This window comes from Photinus pyralis, unplaced genomic scaffold, assembly GCF_008802855.1.
Source record: "Photinus pyralis isolate 1611_PpyrPB1 unplaced genomic scaffold, Ppyr1.3 Ppyr1.4_LG1, whole genome shotgun sequence".
NCBI lineage: Eukaryota > Metazoa > Arthropoda > Insecta > Coleoptera > Lampyridae > Photinus > Photinus pyralis.
In genome coordinates, this window is record NW_022170249.1 from 60813590 (window position 1) to 60834217 (window position 20628).

The 20628-nt window shown below is 35.2% G+C and overlaps 1 protein-coding gene and 2 pseudogenes across 1 annotated transcript; 1 reads left to right on the forward strand and 2 right to left on the reverse strand.

Annotated features, from left to right (window-relative positions):
• Positions 1–7318: 7318 nt before the first annotated feature.
• Positions 7319–9439, reverse strand: LOC116164802 (annotated as a pseudogene).
• Positions 9440–15561: 6122 nt separating this feature from the next.
• LOC116164810 (myb/SANT-like DNA-binding domain-containing protein 3) lies at positions 15562–16170 on the forward strand. Its single transcript, XM_031479034.1, has one exon. It carries the CDS (start codon positions 15562–15564, stop codon positions 16168–16170), a length of 609 nt encoding a protein of 202 aa, XP_031334894.1.
• Positions 16171–16597: 427 nt separating this feature from the next.
• On the reverse strand, positions 16598–17859 carry LOC116164820 (annotated as a pseudogene).
• Positions 17860–20628: the final 2769 nt, after the last annotated feature.

Genomic DNA, 20628 nt, shown 5'->3' on the forward strand with positions numbered 1-20628 from the left:
GCAGAATAAACTCGCAGTGTGTGTGAACAGTACTAAATGACGAATTTGAGAAATTAATATTTAATTGCATTCCTGACTCCATTCGCATCTGTAATTATCAATTCAAAGGAATTCATTCAGAAATCGTTAGTTTGAATTAAATTTTACGTTTCTCATATTACATACAACTTCCTGTACCTACCTACCTACTTACGTTACAAAAAATAAAAATACGCGATAACGCGACTCGCTGTTGACTTGACAGTTCATAATTGTGAATGCGATGCGCTCAGCTCATTATATATACATCCTGTGAAGTGAATGCAATATTGTTAACGAATAACGTGCATGAACAACGATTCTAAATAAAATTTAATTTCAAATCGCAGTTAGCAGTTTAAAATAAAACTGATAGCAACCTGTGAATGCGATTTTTTATTAGCAGTGAATATTTCACAGGTCGTGATTTTTTGCTCATCTCTAGTCATAACTATGATCTTTGCAGCAGGTGAAGATCGTATTGCAATATTATCTCTGTATTTACAAACTTATGCTTACGTAATACATGTTATTATTTGCACACCTCTTAGGAAATGACGTCAAAGTTATCAACTTACAAGTAAATCTTGATTCCAACGATCTTACCTTATGTAGACTTTAAGATCGAAATTAAACTTTACTATTATTGTACCTATAGACAATGTTTTGGGATATTTCAGAATATGCAATATACTGTCAGTATCAGTTGTGCGAGCATTTACAGATATTGTTTAATTGCTGTTTCCGTATATAAATTATAAATGCACAAATAACATGTTTTTGAGACAAAATTTGGAATTAAGTACTACCATTGAATAAAACTATAAGAAGCCTAACCCCGTGGAAATAAAGCGCGACAGAGATTGAACTGAGAATATAATGGAAACACTGTCAATAGTGTCGATTCTTGAACTGAGAAGAATGAGAATTTGCTTTCCTCCTATTTACCGCAAAGAGAGTTCGGTGATCACAACCAATGCGGGTGCAAGGGGATTTGTCGCGCTTTCTTCCATAAGCGTTAGGCTTCTTATAGTGTTTTTATTCAATGGTACTACTTTAAACAACAACTTTAAAATTCAAATGAGAGAAGTGCAATATAATCTATTATGATGTGAAATGAAAGGTTTTTTAAATCGAATCGGCTTCATGTATTGCACTTTTACGAAACGAAGACTCGAAAACGCCATGCCGGCACGTTTGCTTCTAAACCTTTTTCTACGTCTCTCTTGTAACATATTTTTGATATTTTTTAAATATTAATAATTACGGCACCTGAAAATACCATAAATATCAAGTAACTTCTACAATTATTTATGCAAAATTCGAGTATTAAATCAAAAATCTGTTACAATAGAGGCATAGATGTGTCCTTTATCTTTACATCGGCACCTAACAACACGGTATAGAATCCAATTTACTCAAAATGTTATACTAAGTCCCACACCTAGACACGCTATTCGACCCATATAATTTCTATTGAAGCGCTTTCCTAGTCGTATGCAGAGAACGGCCTCTTAAGTTCTCGAGTTTACGGATCGAATAAGAAATTTCAAAGCTATTATGAATTTCCATAGCAAGAGAAAAGACGCAGTCGTCAATCGCATTCAATGGAATGACCGTCAAAAAATAAATCAAGAGAACATACATTTATCATAGGGTCCGTTCACTTAGCCCCCCATTAGCCTAAAAATGAACCAATTTTTTTATGTATTGTGCCTCAATTGTGCATTTATGCGCACCGTTTGTGCTTTTTTGGTTTTTCAGATAATCGAAAAAATCAAATGGGGGCTAAGTGAACGCTTAGCCCTCCCAAAAATTAAACTTTTTGATAGTTCATCGACGGTATTGCGTAGTACTTCGATTGTGTTTAATCGTGCTTTCATACTCATCGTTTGTGCCTTTTTGGTTTGATTTGAATTTCGCGCCATGTGAGTGCACATCATGGCGGCCCCCATGTAGGTGTCATTTGTCAATTCAGCATTAACAGTCCATCTTAATTTATAAGTTCGTGGTACTCACAAAGGGCGATTGAGACGTCTGCATGAAATATATCAATTAGTGATGTCAAAACAAAAGCTATTTCGGTTAAAAAAATGCGCTTTATCTGTACAAGAGTTGTGCACAATTTATACTTGTTTATACTTTTCCAGATTATGTCTATCATACTGCAGCTTATGACCATACCTTGTGTTGTATTGATGATTAACGTTCAGACGATTGAAAATATCTGAATTCATCTTAACAAAAACTAAAACTTCTAATATATACAGACATGGAAAGGTAAGGATGTCATTTAAAGTTGGTTATACAGGGTGAAAATTGGGTGATAGAGGGCCGAGGGGTTCAAGATAAGCACTTTTTTTCAAATAAACCGAGGGTCAAACGTGTTTCGTTTGGGAGCCACCCCCAAAGAAGTGGTGAAATTTGGAGTTCTTTAATTTTTTTCTCAGCAATCCCAGAGTTACTTTTGTGTTGTCTTATTGGAAGAAAGGGCAGCAACAAACTGCTCAACGCAAACTATATTAATTGGCACACAAACATAATTATTAATATTATAGAAAACATATAAGTAAACAAGCGACAGCACTATTGCCGTATACCGCGCGGTCGCTGCCGTTCTCCGTGACGTGTCCTTTCATTCTTCAATCGCTTCCCTAATAGTCTGGATGCCAAACTGGGATTTTTGGCTTAACCTGGAAGTGAAGTACGGTGAAGGTTTTTTGACGGTTTTTTGTTCGTAAGGATGTCTACTTTGAGAATGCCACCTTGACACCCTTGAGCATTTTGAGAAATTCAAGATGGCGGCCAAAAAAATACAAAAATTAAAGTTTTAAAAAATATGGGCATATAGCACATCGATTTTAGGGTTTTTAAGCCTTCTGAATTTAAATTTTTAGTTAAAAATATTTTTGGGGGCGTTTTGGCGGATTGGGGTGGTGTTTTTAAGGGGTTGGTTTTTATATTTTTTCAATATTAACTTGTCGTACATCGATTTATATGTTTTTATGGATAAGGATCCCGAATTCCATATCAAAATGGAGGTACGGCAAGTTATTCAATGTTAAAAAAGTAGAACGACGCCGACAGACGGCCCGAAAATAACATAAAACGCACGGTACGCCTCGCCCGCGCTGCACGACATCATTTTAATATAACAAGTGCAATACGTCTTTTTATAGGTTTCTTGGGGTGGAGATTACAATTTTGATGTCAAAGTATGATTTTTGAATAAATCCTAGAAAGATATACAAGATAGCGTCAAAATTATTATCTTTTTATTAAAATGATGTCGTGCAGCGCGGGCGAGGCGTACCGCGCGTTTTATGTTATTTTCGGGCCGTCTGTCGGCGTCGTTCTACTTTTTTAACAGTGAATAACTTGCTGTACCTCCATTTTGATGTGGAATTCGGGATCCTTATCCATAAAAAACATATAAATCGATGTACGACACGTTAATATTGAAAAAATATAAAAACCCACCCCTTAAAAACACCCCCCACTCCTCCAAAACGCCCCCAAAAACATTTTTAACTAAAAATTTAAATTCAGAAAACTTCAAAACTCTAAAATCGATGTGCTACATGCCCATATTTTTAAAAAATTTAATTTTTGTATTTTTTGCAGACATTTTTGGGCGGATTCTTAAAATAGACCTACTTAGTGACCTAAAACCGCAAAAAAATTTTCACCGTACCTGAAACAATCACTACACAAGTTACATAGATGAGTGACACGTTTTTAATTAGGTTTTCGGGTATGGCCTTTCCGATTTTGAATCCTATCACGGAAGGGCGCACCCCTGCTTCGACGAAATTTGGTGCCTGGGGGTTTTTGAACATAAAAATCACGAATCTGGAATTAGTTTTTGAAAATTCGAAAAAAAAGTTCCACTGCAATTCTTGGCCGGACAACGAAAATGGAGAGAATTCCACGAAATTGGTTGTGTACATACTGGATGAGTTAAGGAACAAAAGTTTAAAATAACTTTTCAAACAAAAGTTATAGGTACTCGTTTGGAGAATGGGCCTTGGGGTTACAAAGTGTCTCTCGCCTACTACTATTTAGTGAATGATCTAATTTCGTATGTAGTTAGTTGAAAATGTCACAAATAACAAAAAAATAACGATTTAAGTTGCCCCCATTTGATTTGTCCTATTATCTCCAAAACCAAAAAGGCACAAACGGTGCGCATAAATGCACTATTGAGCACAAATGATTATTGAGGCACAATACGTAAAAAAAATTAGTTCATTTTTGGCTAAGTGAACGGACCCTTTATCATATTATCATAGCATATTGTTGTCTAATTATCTCGTATCCAATAATTGACTTTTTACGTTCTGCAACAACGCTGTTATTATTATTGAATTAAGAACTTATAACTTGTTAAAAAATTAAGTCGGATATTCATCTGAAAACTATATTTAGACGATCGTTGTATCAAAGGTATCCAGTTACCGACGTGCGTAAGTTTATCAATGGCATGATGTCACCGTAGTCAAAACATTCTCTCTCACCTCTCTACTCATGTTGAAGTGAGTATCTCGGCTATATTGTATGAATTAAAAAATGTTGAAGAGTTTCCTTTAATCACGTTTTGTTACTTGCCGTACGATACCAGCACATTCTAGATAATGAATACTGGCCACCTTTTCTCCTATCTCACTGACCTTCTATTCAGATTTATTATTCAATGGTAATAGGTACTATCATTGAATAAAGAGCTTTATTCAATGGAACTATTGAAGTTCAAAAAATTTAATTTGCTACAAGGTATGGATTATAAATTACGGTATTTTAATCTGCAATCAGCAAAGATAAAGAATAGGGAAGACGGTCAAACAAATCGCATTACAAATAAACACCCACACAAGGTCGCATCTTGCCAGACATCAACAACAATATACAACAGCCCTTTGTTCTAAAAATTACGTAAAATTTTGATATTTGTTGTAAAGGAATGTTACCTATCCCCATTTCTATTATTTATTTCATAAAACGATAGGTAGAGGAGGTACCTTTTGCAATGAATAGGAAAGAGAAACCAAATAAATTTCGAAGCAAGTAGTTGACAAAATAATAATATACCAGTGAACGATCTTTTTCTTGCTGTCAGCAAATTCTATTACACGCACGCTCTGTTCAACCTTGAAAGAGAATCACTAAATGATTTAGCATAGGCAACTTACATAGCCTGCTAGTTTTTTTTGCTCGTAAATTTTTGGTCTTTTATTATCCCCATTACACAGTACTAGTACTAGCCTAGTTAAAAAGTAAGAACAACTCCATCGCAAGATAAAAGCGCTTACCTATTTCATATCTTTATCGTATTTTTTACTGACTTCCTAAAACTCTTGGTGGCACCCTCTGTGAGAAAGAAGCTACACTGTTGACCGCGATATTAGTCACAGCTGCGTAGTTTATTTCCATTTCTCCAGTTTACATGCCCATTTTTCAGAACTTCATTCACCACTTTTTTTATGAAAACTTTTGAGCTTCACATGAATTGCCAAAATATAGATAAGTATTCACGCTACCGATCCCATGCACCCGTATTGCTTAAATTGCTCCCTAATTTTTGCAATTAATTCCTAAACTATGAACTCTTTTGACGCATGTTTTCTGGATTTTTTAAACATATATTAGTGGACAAAATATCAGTTTATATTGTATGGAAACTATGCTCTGTACATCTATCTACCTAATGCATATTTTTCCGATCATATACACCCCTTGCTTATGGAATGGTGAATGAAGTTCAGAGGCAATGCACGCCCCATTGAATTACATGTGCATCACCAGTTGCCTATACTCTCTAAATCCAAACCTTAACACTAATCTAATGCCTACTAAGCGTAAACTAATGTTGAAAATATAACCGACGCGACGCCGACGTACAATGAAAATGTACAGTAAATATTGAATTTAGGCAGTTTCACACACACAAAGTTTGAGCCAAGATTTTCGGCATTAGTAGTAGTACTAAAACAAAACGCTAGAATTGTAAAACTGAAGGGCGTGCACTCGTGAGTCACGAGTGACTCATGCAGTGTTGACTGTTGTCTTAGGAAGTGGGGAATTTTTGCACATAAAATGCTTTATTTTAAAAAAATATCGCACATCGTAAATTACATTTATCTAGGTTATGTTATAGGTATTATAACAAAGAAATTAGAAACTTCTTTATTTTGAATGTTACGCTTACGAATTACGAAACGAAAAGATACAAAGAGTGCCGGTGCCGACTGCCGTGGCAGGGCGCGGGCACTTTAGATATACGATTATAAGAACACGTGCGTTGCGCTGGCCGCTGTTTACATTTTGTTAACTGTATGACTCACGGGCGGCCGGGCCGGGCGCAATTCGTTTGTTTTGCTTCCATTAAATCTGTATCTAATTTTTGTTTTTCCAGTTTTCCATAAAAATTATATGGGCTATGATGTGGCATGTGCATAATGTAGATAATTAAGATTATGATTCAATTACCCATTAGCGTATTTTTTTCAGTTGTACTTGTACCGAATTCCGTAGAATTGTCAATTGTACTAGCTTTTCTAGCTCTTGCACTGCGGGTCCGGGTTGTCTTCCAGGGGGGGGGGGGGCCGTTGCCCCCCCCTGCCCCTACCGTCCGACGCCGATGATCGTATTCGTTGACTTCTTGTGAATTATGGCACAGGCGTTTTGACCATATAAATGACAGAGACTTGAATACGATGAAGAATGGTGCAGTAGAGGGATTATATTTTAAAGGTGGAATACATGTCGACGAACTTTGTCAAGTATGCTGTGAAGGTAAACAGTCGAGGTTACCATTTAAAAATAAGGGGAACCGAGCTACAGATCTACTCGAAGTTGTGCACGGGGATTTATGTGGTCCTATGGACGTTCCATCTATAGGGGATCCAGATACTTTTTGGCTCTTGAGGATGATTTAAGCAGAATGGTGTTCATTTATTTTTTGAAAAATAAAAGTGAGACATTAGACAAATTCCAGAAAGTTTAAATCGTTGGTGGAAAATCAAAAAGGAATCAAAATTAAGCATTTTAGATCAGATAACGGGGGAGAGTTTTGCAGTTCTGAGTTTGAGAAGTTTTTAGACTCAAATGGCATCAAAAAACTAACCCGTACACACCACAGCAAAACGGTTTATTAGAGAGGATGAACCGAACCCTGGTTGAAACAGTGTTGCCAACTGTTAAAGGAAAAATTATCGTATTAACTTTCAAAAATTATCGTGTTTTCAATTAAATAATTGTACACGAATATACATAGGAAAAAACGCATCTCGTAGGTATCATTTTATTCAAAATCCATAACAAATTCTACATCATCTACATCTGACACAGACTTAACCTTAAATGAATACATATTTTGCGTCATACGACTTAGCATTTCTTTTGGGGGTTGAAAATTACTGCAACTTCCATTTAGTTGTACATTTTGACTTGCTAATAATGTACCATTGATCGTTTCAGTAATTAGTTTGTTTCTGGTCGTTGTCTTTATTAAATTGATTTTACTAAATACTCTTTCGCATTCAGCGTTTGAATGGGGAACACATAAAATATTTAACGCAAACATTGACAAATTCTTAAATAACTGCTCCCCTGCAGAGTTTTTAACATCTAGCAAGGTCGCCCAAAATTCATCAATCTCCATTCCATCGGAATTAAATGCAAGCAGATATGTGGGCAAGAGCCTCCATTGGTCATCAATGGACTGCCATTCCTCTTCTTTTGTGAATGAATAAAATTTATTCAAGACGGGTAGTAAGGATGGACATTCCTCTCTAAATGTGTGTGATAAAGCGTTATGCGGTAGGAAAAAGGTCATATTCTTAAAAACAGAATTTTCGAAATCGTACCTTTTTTTAATTTCTACACATCCTGTTTTCAAAAAATCGACACACCTTGTGTAAAAATGATCTAACAAATCTGGCCTTTCATTTATATTTTTATTACCCTGTATAGCCTGCATTACGTTCACCCCTAAATATAGAGATTTCTTTTGAAGAAAGTATGCTGTATTAGACGGATCTATATCTGATGTCTCATGAGAATTTACATAATCATTTTTCAGGTAACACAACAGGAGTTCTCGAGGAGTTCTCTATAATGGCTCTCTAATTTTTTATGTAAACAAGCAATTAAGACTTTTTCACTTTGAAATTTTGGCAAAACCCAATTTAAAAAATAATAATATAGCTTCATAAATGGATCATTGAGCCACTTATGGATTTGTTCTGCTGCTATTAGCTTTTCAGACAACCACTTTTCATTAAAAAATAAAACTAAAGCAGGCCACTGCTCAATAATCCTGGATACGACAGAAGTCAAAGACAACCATCTGGTTTGAGACGGACGAAGTATGCGATGCACATTGGTTTCTGCAAATATTTGGAACTGTTTCAGCTCATGAAGTCGTTTTGCACTTGTCTAAAACCGAAACCAATACAATCATAACAATACACTTATAAATCATACCTTAAAAAATGAATATATGTTCCTTGCAAGATCTTCACAACTTCTGGGAAGTTCTTTGCATGCTTGACTTGCACACAAGTGCAATGAATGGCAAATGCATTTGGAAATAATTCCTTAAACCTGCTGGATACCGAGTTATTGCGACCCATCATGAGGTTACAGCCATCACTTCCAAATCCCACAATATTGTTAAGTGGTATATTTTTAGATCTGAACACATCTATAATGTGTTCAAATAAATGTTCCGCATTTAATGTACTACTATTATCATCACTGAAAACAGAAACTAATTCAAAGAATGAACTAACAATTTTTTTAACTCGTCTATCAAAAATACTACAATACACACACACTTATTTGTACTAATGTCTGTTGATTCATCACACAAAACACTAAATTTACTGCAGCACAACAGTTTTATTAATTCTTGTTTTTCATGACTGCCAATAACGTTTTTTATAATAGCGGTACACTTTGTTCTTTTTAGGGATATGCCTCTTGCAATTTCCGAATCTGGAAATGCACTCTTCAGCATACCTTCTAAATGATCAATAGTGTTATTGGGTATATTGTGCTCTGCAAAGTAGCTGCAAATTTTGATTTCTGCTTCTTTGATTAGTGTTTCTTTTTTTGTTGGAGCTTCAGCACGCACAAATTTTTCTAAAACTGAGGATGTCGAAGCAACGGTCTTGACATTACGTAAATGTTTTTCGGTTCGCATGTGATTCTTCAGGACTGTCAGCTCGTATAACATCGAAACCTTGCAGACAATACACTTGGCCTTTTTGCAGTTATCTGTGAACTATAAATTAGAGCTTCAATGATATTATAAATTAGTTTTACCTGCGACAGGGGTTAGCCAGTACTTAAACTGTGGATCTTTCAACCAATCTGTTTGAAACTTCTGCTCTCGGTGCCGTTTTTGAATCGCAGATACCCTTTGTTTCTCGGCTTTTGGGGGAGTGAGGTCCTACTTGCAGATGTGTTCCACACTGACTCCCTGTACTGCGCAAACGCAAGCGCGCTAAAATTTGAATTTGCTTTAACGTGCCACCGTTTGTTTTGTTTATAATACCAGTTCCTGCTGACTTCCATATTACAAACCAAATGTCGCTGTATTTTCGGAAAGAATATGTTCTTCTTCTCGAATTAAAGCCTTCGGTCACTACTGTGAATTCCAGTTAAATACATTATAGCGCCAACTTGAAAGCAAACCTCTACTTTAGCTATCAGTCATGATCCTTGTAGTCTGGTTTTTTGTGATTCGTTCAGCACCGGACTCTCTCTTTACCATAGGTCAATGTTGGTCTGTAACGTTATTGCTGTAAGTAAATGTCATTAACTCTTTCTAATTAACTATTACAGTACTTACCGAAGCAGTTTCCTAATATCGCCTTTGGCATATTCTATGACCATGCACTCCAAATGTAGATAACAACAAAATTCATCTTGATAACATGGCATTTTCATATACCTACTACATATAATAGGTAAGCAGGTAAGCTAAATTATCTTCAATTATAACGTTTGGCGGTTATGTGTATATTATTTACCCCTTACACTTGACAGCTGTACACAAATTCAAATTTTAGCGCGCTTGCGTTTGCGCAGTACAGGGAGTCAGTGTGGAACACATCTGCAAGTGTGAGGTCCTGATCTACATTGTCAGCAACAGAATTAGAATCGGAGTGTTCATTGTCAGATTCGGCATCCACATCCATTGCAATCAGCTAGGTTGCTATCTAAATATTGATTAACTAACCATCACCAGTCCATTACCAATTACCATTCTACTTATTTGCATGCATATACATACCTTTTTACGTAGTTAAATTTACGTAAATTACCAAACCGCTTTTGATTTAACGCAGTGACTACTGGCACGTTAGAGTGCCTGTAATATATTTTTTTGCGCGATCGGTCATTTCTGACTATTTACCATGGGTGTTTCCATGACAGTAGGTAGAATTTACCAGTTGCTATGATTACGACGACGTCAAAATTACTTAGCGATCTAAAAACAGAACAGCAAAAATACTTACCGACGCCTTTTTAAAAATCAACAGTCTTACATTACATTTAATCTTTAATTATTGTTAGGTACATTAAACGTACAATTTGTGCTGTTGTTTCCTATAGCAAACCGAGGCACGTGGCGCAGTGGATGCGCTCACCGATGCTATTCGGAAGGTTGTGGGTTCGAATCCCGCTGCCGACTGCTCTGTCTGGGGTTTTCCTCAGACATACGTAGCTTCGCATAATGCTAGCATTATGTTGAAATCTACGAGGCGAATGCTGGAGCAGTACTCTCCCCCTCAGCACCCTAACTCCGTTCCTTCCGTTCCAATCCCTAACTTTACCCATCCTTACAATCCCGTTCTCTGGCTGAAGAGGGCCAGGAAGCCCTGAGCAGCCCGCCTCCGGTATTCCTGTAGTCAGGGGTGCCGGAGGAATGAAACACGTTTTCCTTTTTTCCTATAGCAAGACGCTCATACAGTCATAAAGGAAGTTCAAAGCTAGTAAACTACATCAGACACATGCACATTTTTATGAAATTATTAACTTCAATTTTGACAAATAAACTGGTTACCTAGTGATGTACACCATACCACTTCGATCATTTCGATTTATTCTGCTCGTTAATTTCTTAGTGCATATTTATATTGGTTGCATAATTTTAATTTCGATCGCGCAAAAAATGTTATAAGCATACGTCGAACGTTAATGGTTACCGTTCTCAGACAATAATTGGAGTCGTCGCTTCGCTCCTCCTCCAAACAATTGTCTTCGAACGGTAAAAATCCCTTACCGTTCTCCATACTTAATATACTATTTACAGGCACGTTAGTGACGTCAAAATAGATACTGTCGTCATTGACGTGCCTATTATTTGAAAATTGGCGCCACGTCATACGGATAACCTACAAGTAAAAATAAATAACAATAAATGTCTAACCTCTGTTTTGTTTATGTTAGGGCAGTTAGGGTGATCGTGTACTTTAAACATGGAATCTTGCGTTAAAGGTACTTTAAGTAAAGCAAGTGGGGAGTAGATATAGGTAGGTGTACATTCTTGTTCATTCATATTATTTTGTTTAGATAATGACACTGGGCCTGCATCAGCAGCAGTAGAGGACTTTTATATAGGTCAAAAGTTTGATTCATATAAAGCATTATGCGATTATATAATGAAGTATGAAAAGTCCAAGAAACAAAAATTTTCAAAAAAACGTAGTCGTACGATAGCAGGAGCTTCAAAAATTCTAAAAAGACCTTTAGACCCTGCGTTAGCATATTATGAACTACATTATGCTTGTGTTCACGGTCAAGAACGGCCAGCAAGAGGAAATGGATTAAGGCAAACAAAGTAAGTAAGTAGTTTGTTCCTCTACGCTAATAAATAGAGAATTGTAGTACTTTACGACTGGAGTGTCGGGCGCATTTTACTTTGCGAGCGTGTTCCACTGGCCAATATTTGGTTATACAAAGTACAAACTTAGAACACACGAATCATGAGATGTCCACGGTATTATAGAATAAGGAAATTACCTATACCCATGTATTTATCCCTTATTGTAGACTTTTTTTGATCATTTACACTGCAATCGTGCCCTAAATGAGACTGAGACAGAGGATGTTGCCACTTATTTATCTTTGGGAGCGAACAAAAAGAAAATTCAAAATAAAATATTAGCAGACAGTGGTAAAAAGACAACATTGAAAGATATACACAACATTTATTCCAAAACGATACTCGGACGGAACAACTTAGTTGAAGCAGTTCATTTGCTAGAAGATAAGTATTGTAAGTGAATACTATCAGGGAGAGTTCAAGTATTACGGAACGTGTTAAAGGGTAGGTGGCTAAAAGTGTTGAAAAACTGTTAGTGATATTTGAACGCTCCGTTATTGATAATTACGTGCAGCTATGGTACACCTCCATGCATGTATAGCTAATTATTTATTCATGTTGAACAGGTTGCAATGTCCATCTGCTTTGTGATGAAGAACAGCAGTTTAAAGCTCTACTGTTTTCCACAGAAAATATGAGAAATGCAATGAATGCATGGCCAGAATTTGTCAGTGTTGATGGAACCTACAAATTACTGAATATGGGATGTACACTCTTCCTGTTTGTGGTGGAAGACTCAAATGGACAATCGGTAATTGCATCTGTCGCTCTTATTGCTGTTGAAGACAGAGATGCATACCATTGGATTTTTAACACTTTCAAAAACGAAATGGAGACTGATGGAATCAAGTGTTAAAGGGGATAAAGATTTCGTGGAACGTGATGTAATAAAAGAAATCTTTCCGGGAGTACCAGTTTATCTCTGCTTATTTCATACTCTAAAAACATTTAGACGAGAGATAAATTGCGATAAACTGGATATATCCAAAGAGGAACGCGACTTATCCTTAGAATACCTGCAGAAATTAGTGTATATAAAAAATGCAGCAGAATATGACTTAATGTACAAACAATTTAGTGAATGTGTTCCAAAAAAAGTTTTGGATTATTTCAATAAAAATTGGCATGGAATTTGCAATGAATGGCTTGTTTTTAACATGACAAGTAGTAACATGAATAATACAACAAATAACAGAATGGAATCTATTAATCAGAAAATTAAACAAGTTGTATCCAAAGATAGCTCTCTCCTAGATTTTATAAATACTTTTTTTGTTTTTTTGGATTCTCATTATCAAGAGCGAGACGCTATAGCGGCCAAACACTTCCTCAAAAAATCTCTCCAACGATTTGAAAGTCATAAGGAAGATATGGAAGCGTATATGAGCTTATTAACAAATTATAGCTTTAATTTTGTGCAAAAACAAATTACATGTATGCAAAAAGTTAAAATAATTGGTGAAGTTGGGGATAACATCAGATTTATAATTAAAACTTCGAGAGGGAATATATCTGTTGCTGTTGATAATTGTGAATGTGGGGATTTTGCTTCAATGATGTTACCTTGCAGACATATTTTAGCTGTTAGAAAACTAAAAGATCTACCACTATTCATTCAAGAGATTTGCCATAAAAGATGGACAAGAGAGTATTATTTGTCAAAACAAAGAGTTGGTCGGGTATGCACTGGGGAAGTTACAAAACCAAACTGTACAATCAGTGAAAAACCTAAAACATTGACCTTAACGGAGAAAAGAAAATCAGCAACACTAGTAACTAATTCACTTGTGCATTTGTTAAGTCTTTCAAGTAACAGTGATTTTTGTTATAAGCTCGAGGTATTAAAGAAAATTGAAAACATTTGGAAAAGTGGTAAAGAAGTAACTCTAGGTCTTTTAAATGATGACTTCGAAAACAGTGACGAAAATAATATTCCTAATAGGCCTGAAGAACATATTGCTTCTAGTAACGAATCTTGTATCATACCTAATGAAAGTAGTACTAACGAAATAAGTATACAAGAGGAAGAAAGTCAGTATAACTGCTCTAATGAAGAAAATGAAAACGTACTGTTTGACGGTTTTGTTACTGACACTAATCACCAACCCTTACAAATGAACAGTTTACCTCCAAATCCTACAACAGATCAAGAATCTTTAGAGATGAATGTTACTTCTGATGCAGAAGGAACAAATCTGCTCGACCACGAGGTTGTCCTCAAGTCTATTATCTTACCACCAAAAATTAAAAAAAGGGGTAGACCTAAAGGTCATGACACAACCACTATCGGCTTGAAAAAAAAGCGAAACAAACAATTACCTTCCAAATTTACATTGAAATCAACAACATCGCAATTGTTGTATGTTTTCTCTTTAATATGCACCGAAAATATAGCAGAAATAACATCTGACTCAATTGAAACCAATACATTTAAAGTAAATGAAAATGACTTAAGACAAGAGTTACCAGATGCTATCTTGGGTAAGTATAGATAAGGGAAATAAACAGAACAAAATGTCTAATATTTTTTATGTTTTTTAGATCCATCAATATATGAAAATTTAAATTTGTGTAAATACTTCAACACAGGGGCATGGGATTTGTTCCAAAGAAAACTAAATGAAAAGAGAGAAAAACGAGTGGAGGTGCAAATCCTTCAAAAAACTTTTAAACAACGAACCAACAATTGTGTGCGAAAGCTGCTTGTTTTGGTACCATGTTTCGAAATGTTCAGGGTTGAGAAGAATTCCAAAAATTAGGACTTGGTTTTGCCAAGAATGTTATAATAATTAATTTAAGTAATATGTATCTCTAGGAAGGCATTCACAACTCCCTGAAGATTTGTTTAGCACACTGCTATACATGATACGTCATACAATTAGCTATAAAATCTAAATATCACACTTGTACATACACATGGCTACTTCCCTTTTAAAATTTCTAAGAGCCTTAAAAAATATAGTTTCGAGTTCGACTTTTTTGTCTAATGTTTAATATAAATAAACTCTGTAAAACTACTTTAGCCTTTATTTTCACAGAAAACTTCTTTTTTTAAAAAATAATTAAATCGTTCCATTACTTTTGACACATTACTATGGTTTAAAACTTAAATGCTAAACAAAGTTCAATATGTCTTCACTAGATTTAAACGCATTGTTGATGTGGCAGATCAGTAGCGATGTTACAAATCCAATCCTGAAAATCCGAAGGTTCAATGATGTTCCGTTGGCGTGATCTCAATCGACTTATAAAAAGCGCAACAGGCGCCGAACGACCGCCAGTTAGTGAAACTACAAGCTCTTTTTTTATATATTTGTATAATCAAATTTATCAAATAAATAGAGCTTGAAACTGCTGTCCATCACAAAGCAGATGGTCATTGCAACCTGTTTAACACAAATAAATTAGCTACACACATCTAAACAAAATAATATAAGGGCCAATTGCACAGGTTCGGTATAAATATAAACTTAAGTAAGTAGAACTTAAACTAAAGTAGAGCTTAACTAATTTTTTCGTTGCACACCGTTGTTCTAAAGTTCTACTTTGCAAAGTGGGACTTAGTAATGTATAACATATGGCAACATCGCGAATTTTAACTTGTTTACTACAACATAACCTTACATTTCGTTAGTTTAATTTGAATAATGGACGTTACAAAAAATAAACGAAAGAGAACTTCGAATTTTACAGCCGATGAAAAAGACACATTATTTAATATAGTCTACAATTATAAGCATGTGGTGGAAAATAAAAAAACAGATGCCGTGACATGGCGTGAAAAGGAAAATGCCTGGGAAAAAATTGCATCCGATTATAACTCAATGGCCAGTATACCTAGACCAATGGAATCGCTTAGGAAATGTTACATGAATAAAAAAAAACAAATACGACAAGATGTTTCTAATGAACGGATCCAGCTGCTGCAGACCGGTGGGGGGCCCCCTGAAATGCCAAGAGATGATCCGCATAAAGAATTACTGCTAAAAATAATGAATAAAAAAACAATTGCAGGATTAGATAACCCATTTGACATGGACAATATTGTACAGTCTTCGTGCGATCAAAATGAAAACACACAATCCCCTGGCAATCCGGCTAGTGAAACAAGTAGTTATGTTGGAGAAGTTGAAATGTTGTCTCCCTGTGATATTGATAATATCGAAGTAATTACAGAAGACGATCCAATTGCTGTTAATTTGGAGGAAAACCAGGTCAGTATTGTGTGTAATGTGTGTCAATGCAAGTCTTGTTAATCGTAATGTTTTAGGAACGAATAATCAATTGGGGCGATTATAAATCTTCGCACTTGAAAACCCCCGTGACCAATAAACTCAAAACAGCACGCAACAATGCATCTAGTAGCCGTTGGACAGCGAGACGCCGACCAATTGTAAAAGCCCTTACGACAAATGAGATTTCAGTGGAATACATGGAATTGGCAAAAATTAAAAAAGAAAATGCAGAACTTCAAAAGCAAATTTTAGAAGCTGAGCTTACATTTAAACTCGAAGAAAATAAATTAAAAGTAGAGGGACTTATCTTAGACAATAAGATAAAACAGTTACAACTAAAAAAATTACTGGAAAAATATTAATGTAATTTTTTTTTATATAGGTACATTTACATGGTTACATTTTATTCATTTGAATTAATGTTTAGTTTTATAAAGCAAGTATTTCATTATAATCTACCAAAATAGTTTATAAATTCTTGTCTTACGTTTCTACCTTCATTAATATTTGGTTGATTATTCTGTGGCAATATTTGGATATTCCCTTCGTTAATATTCATAATCTCGTTATCATCTAAGGGTGCTTCTTCTTCATTCATATCTCGTGCAATATTATGAAGAACAGCTGTTGCAATTATAACAACTAGAGTTGTTTGTACTTTCAGACGTGAGCCATAACAAAGAATGGGAAACCTTCTCTTCCATATTCCAAATAGTTTTTCCACTGATCCCCGTGTTCTTATGTGGGCTTCATTATACAACTGCTCCGCATTGCCTTGCGGATTTTGGATTGGTGTTAAGAGGTACTTTTTTAAATTATATGCACTATCACCTACAACAAAATTGAGTGCATACTATAACTAGTTTAATTCAGGTTAGTATTTACCTAACAGTACACCATTCTGAAGTCGTCTATTCTCTAAGAAAGCACGTACTGAACTGTTATTAAATATTGTTTGGTCGTGTGCTGACCCAGGCCATCTAGCAACAATATGTAGAAATTTGTTCTTTGCATCAGATATTGCTTGCACATTAATAGAAAAGTACATTTTTCTATTTCTAAAAACTTCAGCATCGTCGCCGCCTATAAAGTAACCCTATTGTAAAATTGATACATAAACTTAATATATTACCGGGTGATTGTATTTTAATATGAGTGCCATCCACAGCACCTATTACTTTTGGAAACGCACTTATATTGTAAAATTCTCTTTGTACACGAATGTTTTCCTCATGAGTAGAAGGGAATTTTATAAATTGAGGTAATAAGGTTGCAATAGCTTCCGACACCTTTCTTACTACGCGTGATGCTGTTGATATGTGTACGCCTAAAAAATCCCCTACACTCATCAAGTGTTGGCCTGTTGCATAAAAACGCAGTGCTAATAACAATTGGTTGATAGGTGCTACAGCATTATTCCTACAATACTTTTATTGTAGTACTCATTGAAATCAAAATTTCTGGACTTACATATCATATGGAAATTCTAACTGTACTTCGATGAGCATTAGAATTTGATTCACTGTGCCTTTTGTTAAACGAAATCGTTAAAAAAACTCAAAGTCACTCATAGTATCCATGTAATACTGCCTAACATAAACTGCTCTTGGTATACCAACTTCGAGTATTTCTATTACATCAAGATCATCCTCAATAGCATCATTGTCTTCAAAATCCATTGATATCAAGTTGTTTATTAGGTTATTTACGAGTACGAGGTTAGAATTCAACTTAAGCCCAAGTAAATGTTCAGCTTAACTATAAGTTCAACTTAAGAAAATAAGTAGAACTTATAATGACTGTGCAAACCATAAAGCGCTACTTAAATATTTAAGTTAAACTTAACCTTTAAGATGTAGTGGTGCAATTGGCCCTTAATTAATCAACCTATTCTCCAATACCCAGACTTCAAAAAAAACTTTTTCTTTAACCACAGATGCTAGTAATTACGCTATCGGTTCAATTCTATCACAAGGTGACGACTTACCAATCGCTTATGCCAGTCGTACCCTAAACCATGCAGAATCTAGATATAGTACTACCAAAAAGGAATTACTCGCTATCGTATGGTCTGTCAAACACTTTCGCCCTTATTTGTATGGCAGGAAATTCCAAATTTATACAGACCACCGTCCTCTCACGTGGCTGTTTAATGTGAAGGATCCAGGTTCGAGACTAATTCGATGGAGACTAGCTTTAGAAGAGTACGATTACGAAATCAAATACAAACCCGGTAAATCAAATACTAATGCTGATGCCTTAAGCCGCATAACAAACCTAACTACCCCCAATGTAGCAATAACAGATGCAAATCAAAATCAATCATATTCAACGTTCTTAAAATATCTCAATACCACAATTGTCGTTAACCAAAACGTCACTGAGCACGACGAATCATTATTTGCTTTTCATGATAATTTAGCCCACTGTATATCAGCCGATTTAGAAATGTCAGCCGGTATAGCTAAAGAGTTCAAGGAAAGGTTCAATCACCTAGAATATCTCAAATCCAAAAATCCCCACACGCATGACGTAATACCTGTGAAAGATAACAATAGATTCATCTACTACTTGGTAACAAAGAAAAATTACTGGGATAAACCCGACTATTCCGATCTATTCACTACGCTAATCAAACTCAAAGATCATCTACTGTCTCATGATATACGTTCCCTCAGCATCCCAAATCTAGAATGTGGTTTAGATTTACTTCAATGGGAAATAGTATTTTACATTATTAGCCAGGTAAGTGAGTTTTTACTGGCGATAGGAGAAGTAGACTAGCGAGCCGTTAGGCGAGCTTGTCATCTCCTAGAGTCAGTAATAGTTATTTACATATGAGTATGGTAAATCAAGGTTTACGTTAACGAGTGAGATGTTTACTGCCGAAGCGTAGCTGAGGCAGGAATTTCGAAACGAGTAACGTAAACTGATTTGACATACAAATAATGTAAAACATTTTATTTCATACTGCTCTATTTCTATTAAAATACCATTTTGATTAAAATGTTGTAGGTACACATTAAAATAAAAGCAAAAGTCGATCACTTGATTTGTTTGATGACAGTAGTTTGACAAATATCAATGCATACGTTTAGATGGATGTCAGTTGCGGTTGCTAGGCAAAATTTTCAGTCTGGTAAAAATTTTCAGTCTGGTAAAATACGATTTACCAGACTCAAATCAGTCTGGGAAAGCGGCGATTACTAGATAGTATGAAATAAAAACTATTACCTGGCGTATAATGTACAATATTTTATTTGTTACTCATTTGTAAACGTAAATAATTAGTTCTTAAATTGATTTCGAAGGAATGTCTAAAATATCATATTATCCATGTAACAGAGACTTCGCATTAATTCTGGCCAATGAAATTACTAGATTACTAACTTGTAAAATTTTTACAGGTCTGCTGTCAGTTTTACAAGTCAGTAGCGTTTAAACATGACGTTTACCCGTTTGCGTTGTGTCTTGTTAATCAACGTTTACAACTGAGTAACAAATAAACAAATTAGTTCGAATAAAAAATCGAAGTGCAATGGAAATAACTACTACATCCACTAAATCATTTCAAAAAGTTTATCTCGATGTTGTAGGACCACTAACATTAACCGAAAATGGCAACAAATACATACTAACCCTTCAAGACGATCTGACAAAATATTCACAAGCATATCCCATCCCCGACCACACTGCCATAACAGTGGCAAAATGCTTTGTGCATAATTTTATTTGCAAGTTTGGCATCCCTCATTTTATACTTACTGATCAAGGGCAAGATTATGGCCAATATCTTAACTGAAATCACAAAATTATTTCAAATAAAAAAATTGTTTTGTAGTGCTTATAGACCTCAAACTAATGGCGCTTTAGAAAGAAGCCACGCAGGCCTTATAGATTATTTAAAACATTTTATAAACAAAGATCAGACAGATTGGGACAATTGGGTAGATTTTGCTATGTTTAGTTACAATACAACTGTTCACACAACAACCAAATTTACTCCACATGAACTTGTTTTTGGAATTAAACCAATATTACCAAACTCTATTAAAAGTGAACCAAAATTTCGCTACACTTACGATAATTACGTTGACGAACTAAAATTAAAACTTACTAGTTCCCAGAAATTGGCGCTTGATTACGCCATCCAGTCAAAACTCCAAAACAAAAAATACTACGATAAAAAAGCTTCCCCTGTTAATTATGCTATAGGTGAACAAGTTTACCTAATGAATGAACAGGCTAAATTAGGAAAATCCAAAAAACTCAGTGCCAACTATACAGGACCATTCATAATAACAGAAATAAATTCTCCTGTTAACGTAACGATTAAAACACATAAAAATAAGCATATTATGGTACACGTTGACCGCATTAAGCACGCTTTTCTTGAATCTGAACGTTAAAATTTTTTTTTTAACCAAGTAAATTTCTCAAGCTAGATCCATTGTCCGCATATCAACGTAGAATTGTAAC